Source organism: Equus caballus, chromosome 13 (assembly GCF_041296265.1).
Source record: "Equus caballus isolate H_3958 breed thoroughbred chromosome 13, TB-T2T, whole genome shotgun sequence".
Classification (NCBI taxonomy): Eukaryota; Metazoa; Chordata; class Mammalia; order Perissodactyla; family Equidae; genus Equus; species Equus caballus.
The window spans coordinates 10,567,297-10,582,388 of record NC_091696.1 but is presented as its reverse complement, the minus strand read 5'-3'; the positions used below and the strand labels follow the sequence as shown (position 1 = coordinate 10,582,388).

The 15,092-nt window shown below is 55.5% G+C and overlaps 1 protein-coding gene across 2 annotated transcripts in view; it reads right to left on the bottom strand.

Moving 5' to 3' along the window:
* The window catches only part of COL26A1 (collagen type XXVI alpha 1 chain), a 159,728-nt gene extending 148,204 nt beyond the window's left edge, over positions 1 to 11,524 (bottom strand). Inside the window, exon 1 of one of the 2 annotated variants that reach the window (XM_023655385.2) lies at positions 11,078 to 11,524. In XM_023655385.2, the coding sequence (XP_023511153.2) occupies positions 11,078 to 11,451 (374 nt within the window). In that variant the 5' untranslated portion in view covers positions 11,452 to 11,524. The remainder of the gene's footprint in view (positions 1 to 11,077) is intronic. The other variant, XM_023655386.2, reaches the window with a different exon arrangement.
* Between the last annotated feature and the right edge of the window lie 3,568 nt (positions 11,525 to 15,092).

Here is a 15,092-nt window from a genome sequence, read left to right as displayed (position 1 = left end):
TGCTCCCAGGCTCAAAGCAGCCGGCTCCCGGCATCCCCCAGAGCAGTGGGGACAGCCAGGAGGCCCAGTCCACAACCTGTCCTCGCCTGTGCGCGGCCCACCAGGTGGCCAGGTGCTGCCAGCTATACAGCCTCAGAGGTCCCTCCTCCCTCGGCACCATCCCCACGGCCTCCGCCCAACTCCAGGTCCCCTGAGCCTCTCTGCCAGCCGGCCCCCCTTCTCCGCTCTCCTGCCTCTGCTGGTCTCCTCTGCACCAGCAAAGCCCCACGGGACCCACTGTGACCGTGCCTCCACATAAAGCCCAAGCTCCTTAGGGTGGCAGAAAAGGGGCTTTGCGCCCAGGCCTCAAAGGCCCTGCCTGCCCCCCACCTGCCCGCAGCCACGTCCAGCCATTCTGATGTCAGCCGCACCAACGGACGTCAGGCCCCACCCCGCGTCCAAGCCCTTGGTCGGCCTGAACGCCCTCCCAGTCACTTCCGAGAACACGCCTGCTCATCTCGCAGGACCCACGGCAGACACTGACTCCTCCAGGACGTCCTCGGCATGTAGCCTTGGTCCACCAGGCCAGCATTTCCCGAAGTATGGAAGCTGGGACCCCATTCTCAGAGCAGGATTCTGCGGCCTCACGTGTTTGTGAGACCCCCTCTCCTCATCACCTTTGCAAGGCATGTTAACACATTTGGTTACAAGCCCAAACAGAGTGTTTACTGCTTGTTTTTCTAAGCACTTTATTAATATTAGTTCATTTAAGCCCTAGAACCACCTTGTGAAGGAAATACTATGATCATTGCCTTTTTTTTTTTTTTTTTTTGAGTAAGACTGGCCCTGAGCTAACACGTGTGCCCATCTTCCTCTACTTTATATGTGGGAAGCCTGCCACAGCACGGCTTGATAAGCAGTGGGTAGGTCCACACCCAGGATCTGAACCAGCGAATCCCAGGCAGCCAAAGCAGAACGTGTGAACTTAACCAGTGGGCCACCAGGCTAGCTCCGTGATCACCGCCGTTTTACAGAGGCGAAAACTAAACACAAAGACGCCCCAGCTCCCACACAGCCACACTCCCCTGGACGAGTAAGTGCGCACACGCCCTGGCCTGCCCACCCCACGCCACACACATTCACGTCATGGGAAGTTCCACACTTGCTCGTGGGTCTTCCCCAACCGTCTCTGAGCTCCTCAAGGGCAGAGGCTGGCTCTGCATCTTCAGTGGTCTCACTTCCCCCAGCTCCAATCGCACAGCAGGCGCTCAATTATAGCTTCTTGAAGGTAAGGCACCAGAGAACCCACAATCCAGTCACAGGGACAAGGCCTCCCCTGGACGTGGTCATTCGCTCCCCGAGTTTGCAGAGAGCCATCCACGAGCAGGCCTCCGGGGAGAGTGCCCCACCCTCACGGTTGAGTCCCCAGCTCCTGCCTGCCTACTGTGGGCTGGGTGAAGGTCAGGTGGTTAAATGACTGGCCCGGACAAGGACACATTCCCAAGGGGCGGGGAGGGCGGTGGGCAGCGTGGGCGCACATGCTCCTGTCACAGGCGGGCCGCTCAGGGCCAGGCTGGGGAGTAAACGGGAGAAATTAATCCATCAACAGGGAGGGGGAGTGACAAGTGAGTTCTCAGGACGAAACCACAAGCAATCACAGAGACAGGAGGCGAAGGGACCCCTGCATTTGCCCAGGGCAAGGGGTCTCCCACGGCAGGTCTGAACCCAGAGGGGCTGTGGAATCAATTTTCTTAGTCTGGCAAGTACTTTTTTATGAACTAGATAGAATACCATAAAAAAGAGAGTACCACATATGGTAACAGTAAGTATTATTTTGTGAAACTTGTTTCAGATGTGTGTGTGCGTGTGTGCACATGTACGTGCACTCAGTCACCATATAAAAGGTATTTCTTATTATGGGTCATGGCGAAAGAATCTCAAAAAAAGCTTTTCTCTGTGCTGTGCTCTGTAAACCCGGCTGCCCAGGAAAACGACCGGGGAGGCCATTAAAACACCTATCTCCAGGTCTGGAGCAGGGAAGTCAAGGCAGGCACCTCCCCTTCCCAAGGGCGACCATCCTAAGGCGGACAGGCAACCTTCAAGGGCAGTGCAGACTCTGCCATGGATGCACTAGGATCGGGGTGGTGAGAGGCTCTCCCCTGCTGAGTCACCTGCGGACCACACCAGGCACTGCCAGCCCAGGGCAGGGACGGCAGCCACCATGCCCCACCCCTCCCTGAGCCCACACCAGGCCAGAGCCAGAGGCAGAAGGTGACAGTGGCTACTGGACAGGGATGGAGAGGGGGTGCCAGAGGGTAGGGAGCGAGCAGCAGAGACTCCACCCCAGGGAGGCGGTAGGAGGTGAGAGGTGGGACATGGCATGAGCTAAGAGGCTCAAGTCCCCAGGGTATGCTCCATTGTCCCATCAGACTTCACGTACAAAACACATATTTTTACTTTATTTATGTTTTTGGTGAGGAAGATTGGCCCTGAGCTAACATCTGCACCCATCTTCCTCTATTTTGTATGTCGGACGCTGCCACAGCGTGGCTTGATGAGTGGTGTGTAGGTCCACGCCCGGGCTCTGAACCCGTGAACCCCAGGCCGCCAAGCGGAATGTGTGAACTTAACCACTAAGCCACCAGGCCAGCCCCTAAAGCACAAACTTAAAGATGAGAGTATTGAGAATTTTGAGATGGTGCATGCAAAGAATTAAACCCCAAACATGGGACCCTTCTGAGCATCGGGCCCTGGTATCTGCACAGGTCACATGGCCCTGACGCTGGCCCTGCCTGGGGACACATGAGGGGGAGGGTGGGGGAAGGAAGAGTCCAGATCCAGCAGCGTTGTCATATCAGGATCAGACCCTTTCCAAAACTGACTGCCAGAGTTTCTAAATGGAAAACAAAAAGCAGTCGCAAGTTCTGAATTCCATTCCATCACTTCGTAGAATAGCGTGAAAATGGGTAAAAACCCCGAGCATCCGGCCAGAATACAGCTGTGTTCCTAAAAGAGCTGAAACAAGTCCCCACAAGCAGCCCTGGAGCCTGCCCCCCCTGCCGCTCCTCGTCATTTCTGAAAGGCGTCCAGGCGCAGGGCGACTGTGTGACCGGTGCTGCTGGCACTGCAGAGGAAACTGGGAAGGACCCACATCCTCTGGAGATTCACAGCCTCGGTGGGTCCCTGATGGAGGCGCTCCAGTTCACTCAACACCACCGGCGGAGTCCAGCTCTATTCTGAGCCCCGGGCTGGGTCCCCGACAGGCAGGGGACATCCCGCTTGGTGCTCACAGCCCAGTGGGAGATGACCTGCTAGAAGGGTACTAGACGGGAACGCGACGCTGGGACACTGACCGTTTAACTCAGTCACTGTAATGCAGCCTTTTTGAGTGGGGTCGTTTGGGGAAGAGCCATCTAAGTTTTGAGGATCTGGGGTACACGTGTCCTGGTTCCACCCCTGAGACTCACTCCACATCCCCCCAGAGGTGACATTTACACAGAACTGACCTGAAAGCTGGGCAAGAGGAGCCCCAGCTTGGCGTTGTGCTTTTGAGGAGCCCACTCTGGCCCCCTCTGGCCATACCCACAGGATGAGGAGACTGTGGGGCCCAGGGGACATGACCCCCAGAGCCCACAGCCCCCACTGGAGGCCAAGCACAGGTACCCAGGGGCCTGGAATTTCCTCCCCAAACAGCTGGGGACAAGGTACGGCCAAGTGGCCATTGCCAGGATGAGGAGTGGGGCCAGGACTTGGGCTAGAGTGTCTGCAAATGTGTTCATGACACCCCACTAGGGACGAGGCGTCAGGTGGGATGAGAAGGGAAGTGGAGTGTGGCTCTCCCTGCACCGCCGAGTTCCAGCACAAAATGCAAGGCAGTCAAGAGTTCTAAACGTGAGCCTGGCGCCAGGTCATGAGGATGGTGTGTCTGTCAAGGTCGATGACAGAAAATATTTTATTTAACAGTTTGCAAGGTTGATTTATAACTGTTAAATATTTACACACATGGTGGGTGGGCCTCCATCCGTCCCCTTGCCCCAGGCCCTGCAAATGTTAGGGTGGCCCAGGCTCACAGGCGGTGTGGGCCAGGGAAGTCCACTGTCACCCCGGCAAGGCCACTTGACCCAGCATCATTCAAACGGGGCTCTAAAATGTACCCCACGAAAAAACTGCTGAATGCAAATGGGATAACGCCTGTGGCGGGAAATTTGACATATCTGGCAGAATGATGCACGTGTTAACGCTTTAACTCAGAAAACTCACATTCAAAAATGTATCCTAAAGATTCATTCACAAAAAGATAAGACGAATAAGGCACGACAACATAGAGTGTGGCATCATATGTGACACAAAAGGTTAGAACAACATCTGCTGTCCATCAGCAGAGCCCTAGCTGCTTCAACAAACAAATTGCAAGGAAAAGAGAGAGAAGAAACCTACAGACGGTGTTCTCGAGAATTCCAACTCCCAGCTCTCCAGAAAAAAATCACATCCTCTTCTATCAGCCTGCTCGGGCTGCCCTCACAAAATGCCACAGACTGGGTGGCTGACACAACAGACATTTATTTCTCAGACATAGAGGCTGGAAGCCCAAGATCAGGGTGCTGGCAGATTCGGTTCCTGGGGGGGACCCTCATCCTGGCTTGCAGACGGCCACGTTCCCTCTGTGTCTTCCCAGGCCAGAGGGAAAGAGAGCTCTGGTCTCTGTCTCTTCTTAAAAGGACACTAATCTCACCATGGGGGCCCCACCCTCATGACCTCATCTAAACCCAGTGACCTCACAAAGGCCCCACTCCCAAGCACATCACAGTGGGGGTTAGGGCTCCAACGTATGGATTTTGGGGGACACAAACATTCAGCCCATAAGACCTCCTGAGATGATATGGTAAACGGGGCCAACCAGGAAGCACCCTTGCCTCCCCTAAAAAAAAGATCCTAAATCTAAGCAAAACATTACAGCCGATCTCCAACAGAGAAGAGATACAGGGGGGAGAGGATGAAATTAATGACTCCACTGAGAAGCAACCAGCTGAACCTGGAACGTGGGCATCCTACAGGACGACGGGCCTCCAACAAGCTGAGGGCACTCTCTGAAAGGAGAGAGGACTCTCCTACGAGGGGAGAGACTACAGACGCTCAACCACCAACACACGGACTTTATCTAGACCCAGATTTGAACAAACTGAAAATGAAGAAAGGCTCTTTGGAAAATTGGAGAAGTCTGAATGTGGATCGGATTTTAGATCCAATTATAAGCAATAAGCATTACTAATAATAATAATAAGGACTGATTTTAAGTTTGTTAGACGTGAGGATGGCATGGTGGGGAGGAATCAGGCACGTACTGAATGCTACAAGTGAAATGAGCATGAGTCTGGGATTTGCTTTAAAATACCCTACACACACAAAAAGAATATGAGGGGGGCTGAAATAAGTGTGATGGAATGGTTGGCAAAGCCAAGTGAGGGTACCTGAGGGTTCATCTTAATCTCTACTTGTGCATAGACTTGCAAACTTCCACTGAAAAATTTTTACTTTTTTTTTTTTTTTTTTGCTGAGGAAGATTGGCCCTGAGCTAATATCCACGCCCATCTTCCTCCATTTTGTATGTGGGACCCCGCCACAGCATGGCTTGATGAGCGGTGTGTAGGTCCACACCCAGGATCCAAACCCACCAACCCATGGACCCCGAAGTGGAGTGTGTGAACCACTATGCCACCAGGTGGCCCTCCCCTTAAATACAATATTTTTAAATATCCCCCAGATCAAAATGTTCATCTTCAGAAACAACAGTGACTTATCACTGGGTGCGGTTTTGTCCCCTAGGGGACACTGGGCAGGCCCTGCAGACGTTCTTGGTTGTCACAGTTGGGGATAGGGGGTGCTGCTGGCATTTACTGTGTAGAGGCCAGGGATGCTGCTAAATATCCTACGATGCACAGGACGGCCCCATAGCAAAGGATCATCCAGCCCCACACGTCAAGAGTGCCAAGGTTGAGAAATCTTGAGATAGATGTAAGCAGAATGTTCTAGGTGCTCAAAGGAGGGCATCTAATGCAGCAGGGAAAGCATTCCAAACAAAAGATGCAGCACACGCCAAGAAACAGAGGCGCGACAGAAATAACGAATACAACGTAGCTGGTATAGAGAGACGGAAGATGGGCTTTCAAAAGCCAGCCTTCATACGTAATGCCGGAGGGGCTGGATTTTATCACGAAGGCCAGGGCTGCAAATACATCACACTTGCCTCCACTTTCCTGTCCTCCACTCACGGTGATCAGTAGATTGTCCCGGCACTCCTTCTCAGAGCCTAGGCCCCACCTCAGAATCCTTCTTAACACACCGGCCTGGGCAGCTCCTGCCAGTCGGTGAAAGTTGACCTAAACGTTGACCTCTCTGCCAAGAGGACATAGGAGACGATAGGACACCACAGGGTTTTAAGCTGGCGAGAGAGGGTCTCCATTGCAGCTGAGAAGGGTCCATTGGGCAGCAGTACAGAGCAGAAAGACACACTGCTATGGAAATAAACGGGGCCCCACCAGACAGCAGCTAGGCTGGTCACAGACTGTGCCACAAGGCCTCCCATCACAGGGCTGGCACTTACAGCACCCTGTGGCCAGGCACCTCCACATCCTGGGCAGAGAGGCAGGAAGCCCCAGTGCCAGACCCCATCTCCACTGCCAGGGAGCAGCGGCTTTGCAGAAACAGCCCTCCTGACCCTCCACAGAAAGCTGGAGGGTCCCCTTGTAGTGGGGGGGGGGGGGTGCCTTTCTAGGCAGCTGGGAGAAAGGTCCAGGGGACCGGAAGCTGAGGATGCTAGTGAGATCCGGGCTGGACTGGAAGGCCGTGAAGACCGGACAGGCTCGCGGGCTGAGAGAAGATGGAGTGGGTAGAGGCCTGGGATCAGCGAGGGACAGCGTGAGTGATGGGGGCGCAGGGCCCGAGTCCTGAGTTGAAGATATTGAGATCCTGTATGAGATTCCTGCGGGGGAGTGAGAGCGGGGTATGGCCAAGGAGAGTGGCTGACGTGGACGGAGAGGCCGAGAAGAGTGACACCGGCCATGGGGGAGCCACATAACTGGACGTCCAGGTGCCAGGATAATGGCAAAATGGGGGCCGGGTAGAGAGTGAGCAGGTGGCCTCGAGGGGGGAAGTGAGGATGACCCATTGCTGCAGGTAAAGCACAAGGATGGAACAGGCCCTCCCCTGGTGAGAGGTCCAGAGAAACTGTCACTCATTCATTAGTACCAGCATCATTAAAGGTGCGGCCTGGAGCAGAGCACCCAGGGCACCTGGATGACCCACAGGAGCCTGAGGGACGGCCTGCAGCACAGGGGTCCATGTCAGCTGGACAAGGACCAGCATCCGGGGTTAAGCAGCTCAAACTGTCTCCTGACCACAGTGGGCACGGCCGAAGGATGCAGGCTGGGAGGAACGAGGGCAGATCTGCGTTTTGCAGACCCAGCATCCGTGCCTCCCCTTCTGCTCTCAGCGCCTGGAACACGTGCCTCTTCCAGGGCAGACCCTGAGCCAGTGTGCCCACTCTGAGGCCAAGGGGTGTGGACTGAACTCGCATGTGCAGGTTGAGGGGTCCAGAAGCCTGTGCATGAAGCCCCTCACAGTGTGGGAATAATCCGGGGTACAGGGTGGGCCAGGGCCCAGGCCGGCCCTCCCCGGCCACCACTTTCCAGACCAGAATTCTAAGCCTTCCTCACCTGGCTTTGGCTTTCCAGGTCATTGTGAAAGGGGACTTGTCACACTTGAAGGATAGAACCTACTTATTGAACTGTTGGCTAGCTTGATTCGTAACCTGCAGACACGTGGCTGGAGTGAGCGGTTTATGGAATGAGCACCGTTCTTCAGGGGGAAGGAAGCAAAACCAATTTTGTCCGTGTCTCCTGCCCACACTGGGTGTATTCATTCCCTCCTCTGCTGAAATCCAGGTAGGTCCCACAGTTCTTCTGGTTTCTCTCTCTCTCTCTTTTTTATTTTTTTGTGAGGAAGATTGGCCCTGAGCTAACATCTGTGCCAATCCTCCTCTAGAATTGTGTGGCTTGACGAGAAGTGGTAGGTCCACGCCCAGGGTTCTGAACCTGTGAACCTGAAGCATGTGAACTTAACCACTACACCACCAGGCCGGCCCCTTGTGGTTTCTCTTAGTCAGAAGAATACTCCCGTCCAAGAATTAATATTATAAATTTCTCTTTTATCCAAATTAAAACTTCTTCCTCCTCGAGCTGGGGGCTGTGCAACATGGGATGGGGGCAGGCCCACCCCTTGCGCCCTGTCACTCACTGCCGTTTTGGCCTCTTCAGGGTGGGACATAGAGGTATAAAGGAGGAGACAACAGACAAGACCCCTAATAAACATCTGTGGAAGGGAGGGGGGAGGGGAGGGGGGCAGGGAGGGAAAGAGACAGGAAGGAGGGAGGACGGGAGGGAAATGAGTGAGATTTGCATACTTTGAAGAGTTTCCCAAACGCATTATCCCATTATCCTTACTAGGGTGGAACGGAAGAACTGGGGCGGGGAGCTGGGCGCTCCATCCTCGCGCAGCCCTCCAGGCAATCACCAGTGCATTTCCCTTCAACTTTTATTTGGCATCTGAACTCTGTGGCTCACAAAAACCATTAGCGGTCCACACGTGGGGCTGCAAGATTCTACTGGAAACAGGCCTCTAAGGAATATGGGTCCTCTTCTTCTTTGCAAAAATAGCTTAAACAGAGGGGTCCACCCTGGGCTTCTGACACAGGTGACCAGGGTAAGGCAAGAGGCCCCCAGCACGTCACACCCAGACGCCCGGCCCAGGAGGGTGTGCGCAGGCAGGCACACATGCAAACATACACACACACACACACACAGAAAGGAGAACACAGAGCACATCCAAAATTCAGACGCCAACGGGCACAACAACCACGGAATAAACAAAGGTTATTTATCAAGAAACAGCTCTGTTGCTTTGCCCATCAACGGAGACCAAGCCACTGCAAACACATGTATGCAGCTAAAGCTGTGAAGAGCGCTGTGTCATGGGCTGTCCCCAAGCCCTCTGCTCCCAGGGCTCTTGAATTTCAAGGACATGGGCCACCTGTGACTGATGGCTCATGAGACACACGAACATGTGACACCCGGGCCAGCTCAAGCCTGCATTGCCCACGCTGGGCTTTCCGTGGAAGGGCTCAGTTACCCTCTGGAGCATCCGTCTCAAGCATCTGGAACCTTCTCCGAGCCCCCTTAACACCTTCTCGTATCCTATTCGGGAATCCATTTCCCACAGATTCAGCCGGATCCTTCCTGAACCTAATTACACCTTCTCCCTGCTCCCATCCTGGTGGGAAGAGTTCTGGAAGACAACCACATTTGTTTGGGCCACTTTCTATTTATGATAAACCCATCCCTTCAAGGTTTCTGTGGACGTCCCTGAGTTCCAGTCCACCGGACGCCAGCAGCCTGGTCCCCAGTCACTCCCTCCCTTCACAGACTTCACGGCTGGCTCCCCGCGGCATGCACATTCCAGGCTGCGGGAGCCTTTTTTCCCTTCCTACACTTTCTAATTACAAAAGTAATACAGGAACATATGCTCCTTGCCAAACATGCAAACCAGACACAAGCAGAGACAGGAAAAACACAGGAGCCCTCTTTACTCTCTCCCCTGGTCCAGCTCCAGGTCTCTCTATAGGTAACTGTCGGAAAGGGTGTCCTACAAACGTTTTCCTGGGCATTCATATACCTAAGTATACATAAGACTTTTTTCCATAAATGAGATGATGTTAGCCATATCATTCTGTAACTTGAGAACCCTATTTTATAGACTACTCTCACATGGAAGCGAGCAGAGGCCACACTACTGTCGGTGTTGGGAGAATTAACACCAACAGAAGTCTTGGGTGAGTATTTCCAAACAAAATGAGGGACATAAAGTTGCATGCAAAGCTTCCAGAAGCACTTTTATGCTTTTCTGAGTCTCGCCTTATCCGGCCATGAAGTGTTCGTTCTTCCCAGCACGACGCATGCCCGTCTCCCGGCCACAAGACATCGCCCGTGTTCATCGGCGTAGCCCTCTCGCGTTTGGTAAACACCCAGGAGGAGAAAAAACCGGGACCTGTCTCTGGCCTTCCTCCGTAAAGATGGCAGTGGGTGCCCTGGAAAGCACAGGATTTGGAGAAACAAGACAGGAGGTGGGTCCTGAGCTGCCACCGACTTGGGGACCTCTCCTCGGTTAGCGGAAAGATAATACTCAACAGCAAACCCCGGAGTGGTTCCAGGATCCAAAGAGACGGAGGGTACGAACGCAGGTGTGTGTTCTAGAAGGCTATCGCGGCAAACGAGGCGCTCGGCAGCTCTCATTCGCATGCTTTCGCGTTTTCTGGGGGAAGGCAACGGCGGGGCGAGGACACGCTCCCCTAACCGTCCCGGGGTGGCCAGGGCGCCACCTGCCGGCGGCGGCGGAGGCCGTCGTGGGTCCCGCGGTGACCCCGCTGCTCCTCCGACCCCACCGCGGATGCATCGATCGCGGCGGCTTCCATGCCCCCAGGTGGCTAGCGAGCCGCAGCCGAGGCCCCTGTGGCCCCAGCCCCAAAGACCGAACGGAATCGCCCCTCCAGTGTCCCCGGGCGGCCGACAGGAGCGACGGGGCACCCGGCCTTGGCAGCCCCGGGACCTGCTTCCCAACACAAAGCCGGGCCGCGCAGGTGAGCTTGGCGGAGCCACGTGAGCCGGGCAACGTCCCGGGACGCAGCCACCGAGCACCGGCGAGCCGCGGTCGCCCCGCCGCGCGCCCCCTCCGCGCGCCCCCGCCGCAGGTTGGAGCCACCTCCGCTCGGAGCCGGGAGCCGAAGGGGCGAAGGGTGGGAGAGCACGGAAAGGAAGAGAGAGGGCGGGCGCGGCCGAAGCCCACCGCAGTCCCAGCCCCGCACCTTCAGTCCCTCCGCCCGGCGCCCCCAGCCCCGGACCACCCCGATCCCCAGCCCCCGACCCCCAGCCCCGTCGCCCCGAGTCCACAGCCCCCCAGTCCTCGGCCGTCCCGCGTCCCCGGCCCCCAGTCCCACTGCCCCAAGCCCCCCTCCCGCGCGCCCCCGGGCCCCACCGCCCCTCGCGCTCACCGGCGGCCCGCGTAGCCGCTGCCCGGGGAGCCGGCGGCCGGCTCGGGGTAGCCGTGCTGCGGCAGGGCTGCGGCCGGGAAGGGGTAGAGGAAGCCGGTGGCCAGCGCCGAGCCGCAGAGGCAGCAGCACGCCCAGGGCAGGAGCAGGGCCAGCTTCATCTTGCGCGGCCGCCGCGGGGCCCCGGAGGCCCGGGCGCAGGACGGGCGAGAGCGCAGCGCGGCCGGCCCGAACCCGCGCCCCCGCCGGCGCAGAGCGAGCGAGCGAGCCGGGGCCGAGCCGAGGAGTCGGGGGGCGCCCACGCCGCGCCGGGGCCGCCTTTTCAAATTCGGCGAGGTGGGCTCTGCGCCGTCAAAGGGGGCGTGGGGCTTTCTCATTAACCCTCGGCGGTCCGGGGCCCAGGAGGCGCCGTGGCCGCTGAGCCCGGGTTCCAGCTCCGCAGGGGGTCCCTCGTGCCCGGAGAGGCAGACCTTGCGCCTGGGATCCCGCACGCACGCTTTCTAGAACTTTCGCAAGCAAAGGCGATTCGAGCCCACAAACGCTTGTGGAGCCCCCGCCCTGTGCCTGGCAGTTTCGCCGGGGCCAAGTTGTTTAATCTCCGCAACATGGCCCTGCGTGTTAGGAGGTACCACTCCCATTTTTCAGAAGTGGAAACTGAGGCTCAAAAAATTTAAGCCAGAAAAATACCCACTCGTTGTCCAGGGCTCTTTGGACCGAACCATTGCATGGTCAGCCTGCCCCAGAATCCTCTCCCCTTCGCCTCCTGTGATGAGGGAAGCACTGATGTGGGGTGAGAAGTTGTCCCCACCGATTCGTGAGGCATCGGATGTGGAAAAGAGCTGGGGGAAGAACCCACCTCTTAGGATGGAAAAGCTGAGTCCCAGATCACACACTGGGCCCACGGCCAGACGGCCAGCCTGGCCCCAGATTGATCTTCTCTGGGCTGCGGGATCCCCACAGGGCTGTACCCCGCACAGGGGACAGGTGGGACCTGCTTCCAGCCTGGGCTCTACTCCCCAAGTTGGGAGTCTTTTTCTGATTCTCCCAAAAGCATCCTAGGGACTGGCGGACGCCCTGGGGCCGTCTGTGCCCCTGCTAACAGTGGGGCGCTCCCGGTCTGTAAAATGCCCATAGGACTGGAGAGAAGCCATCGAATATGGAAGTGGTTAATGGGCTTCAACACATTTTGTGAAAGAGTTGCGGGACTGTTGTTAGAGGAAGGCAGTTGAAATGTGGAAGGCTGTTGAAAATGTGGAGGGAAAGGCCCACTCCTGTGGCATTTGCCATCTTGTTTATATATCTCAACATGTCCCCATGTGTACATCTCCCATCTGGACCCTTTTGAGTATGTATCATATCCCAAGATATCACATCCAACCTGCTTCACCCTCTTCCCAAACTACCCTTCCTTACCCATCAAACCCCTCAGATCCTGACGGGCCTTTTGAACAGAACTTGCACACTTCCAAAGTCTTGGGTCACCAGGAACCGGGATGGATAGAGTTCATCTCCAACAGACAGCCCCCTGTCCGCTGTAACTTCAACCTAGGACCACTTCCTTCATCTCGTCCTCCATCCCTTTCTCAAGGCCTAAAAGATTTGGAGAATTTGGGTTATCAGGGGATTTTCAGTGCCTCCCCCAAAAGGAATCTGAACTGTGCTCCTTGGGCAGTCGGCCAAAACCCAATAAAAGATGAGGTCATACCCCCCCCCCCCCCAGGAATCTGTAAGCATTCTGTCTTTCTCCCTCCCTCCTTTACTTGCATAATGAGATCTTAAAGACCAGAGAAATTCCTTGTCGCTTGAAATTGGCTTTTTGCTGGCAGGCATTACAGTAAGGGAACAAGAATTTAGTTTTTATCTTAAATGCATGTTTCTGGTGCCAAGGGCTGCACCCAAGCTAGAGGGGCGGAAGAGAGGAAGGGGTAACACTGCCCCAGAGACTGCAGGATTCTTTAGCATGAAAAGCTTTAGGAAGACAATTAATCCATCCCAGAAACTTCAGGACTGAGGCAGCCGTCTTGAGTTGCGTCCCCCTCTTCACATCTGGGACAATAAAGTCCCTCTGGCCCCCTGAATGTTCGCCGGGAAACCTCTGTGTGTCCAGCCCCATGTTGGGTGCTGCAAAGGCTGTTAGAGAAGCAGATAACATGGTTGTCACCCTCAAGGTCCTTACGCTGTTCTTTAGGAAGCGTTATGATGGCCTTTTTGCCTTCAAAAGAAAGCAAGCAGTCTGGATAAACGTTCTGCAAACAAGAGGTTCCATTTAGACGGCGAGGGATAAAAAGAGCAAGATGCATAAAATCAGGAAGAGAAATATGATCTCACTCACACCACCCAGACCCAGAAGCCCAGGTCTGCTCCCAGCTGCCCCACTGACTTGCTGGGTGACCTGGAGTAAAGCCTCTTCCCTCTCTGGTCCTCCCCAGTGTCTTCATTTGTAAAGTGAAGAGTGGATTGGCTTGTCTCTGAAGCCCTTGCCAGTTCTGGCCTTTCCCTTCACTTTTCGCTTCATCCTCCACTCCCGTCTCCAAGGTGGCTGAGGATGTTCCCAACCTTATGGAGCCATCACTCTTGTAGGCAAGATTTTCAGCTGCAGCACACACCAGTGGGGTCGTGGGAGCCAAGAAGAAGGGAGAAGGATTCTGTAGCATCCCAACCTAAAGTCCCCACGGGAGCACCAGTTAGTATAGTCCACCTCCAAATGCATAATAGCTGTGTGACCTGGTACACACTACCTAACCTCTCTGAGCATCCTCATCTGTAAAATCAGAAGAATAATAACGGCCCCTAACGTCCGGGTTTGCTAAAGAACTCAATGACACACTCATCTAAAGTGTTTGGAATGGTGCCCCTGACACATAACGCTCAGCAAAGCTTCGTTATTACTCTTTGCAAGGCTTTGGTGAGGGATAAAATTGAAGAACATAGCCCTTCTCAAACCCCCAGGGTGGGCCCGGCCAGGAGGCTCCTACCTGGGGGTGCCGGGAGCTTTCTCAGATGACACTTGGAGCCCCAGGATAAACGGGGTACATCTTACTCCACAGTCAACAATTAAAACTTTATTTTAAAACAAACCTGGGAATATTATTGAGTTGAATGTGCCGTGGTGGTATTTTTCAAGACAAGACATACTTGTGGTGGTGAAAGTGGCAAAGTTCGAGCAGCCCAGGAATAAAGGACGGGCGGGGCCCTGGGGGGGGGTCTGGTGCGCCCCGTGGCCTCTGACCCGCTTTCCACACAAGCGCTCGTCTCTGTATTTGAAAACTGCGCCTGCCGCTGTCCCAGGACGTGTTCGGCTTCAGTTGAGGCAGAAGCCACTGTCCCCGGGGGCCTGAGAAATGGAGCGGTAAAGGCTTGGGGTGGGACCCAGGTTGTGGCATCGGCTCCTTCCTCCTCGCTTCCTTGGGGACCCTCGGCGATCTCACCACCCCTGGAACCTGGCTAAAACGGAAACTGGACAAATAAGGGTCGGGGGGCTTCACCGAGCCCCCCTCCTCCACCGCCCAGCGCAACTCTGACACGGATACGCAAGAGCTGTCATCGCCCCATTTTTCAGAGATGAGAGATGAAGCCACGTGTCCGGGATCCCGTGCCCCTCCCCCCCTTCTGTAAGTTCAAAAGCGCCTGAGAAACGGGGTGGTTTGTACAAAGAGGGATTAGATTTCCTGGTGGAAGAAGACAGCCCCCCCCAACCCGGGCTCCCCCCACCCTCCAGGCTACATCAGAGAAGCGGGCTCCTCCGCAACTTTGTTTCCAGACCTTTCTGATAAGAAAATATCGGTCAGCATCCTCTTCGGCAGACAAAAAGCAGAGCTTCGCTTCTGCTGAAGTCAGCAGAGAGCCACCGAACGGAGAAGTAAATACACATCAAGCCGAAGCCAAGGTAAATATTGACCTTCTGGCATGATGGATCCTCCCGTTAATCTAAACCAGAGATCTCCCCTCCCCCACCAGCCTGGAGGACACGGATTCTGCGGTTCTCCCGAAGTTCAGGGAGCGAAGGCGCGGCGGAGCC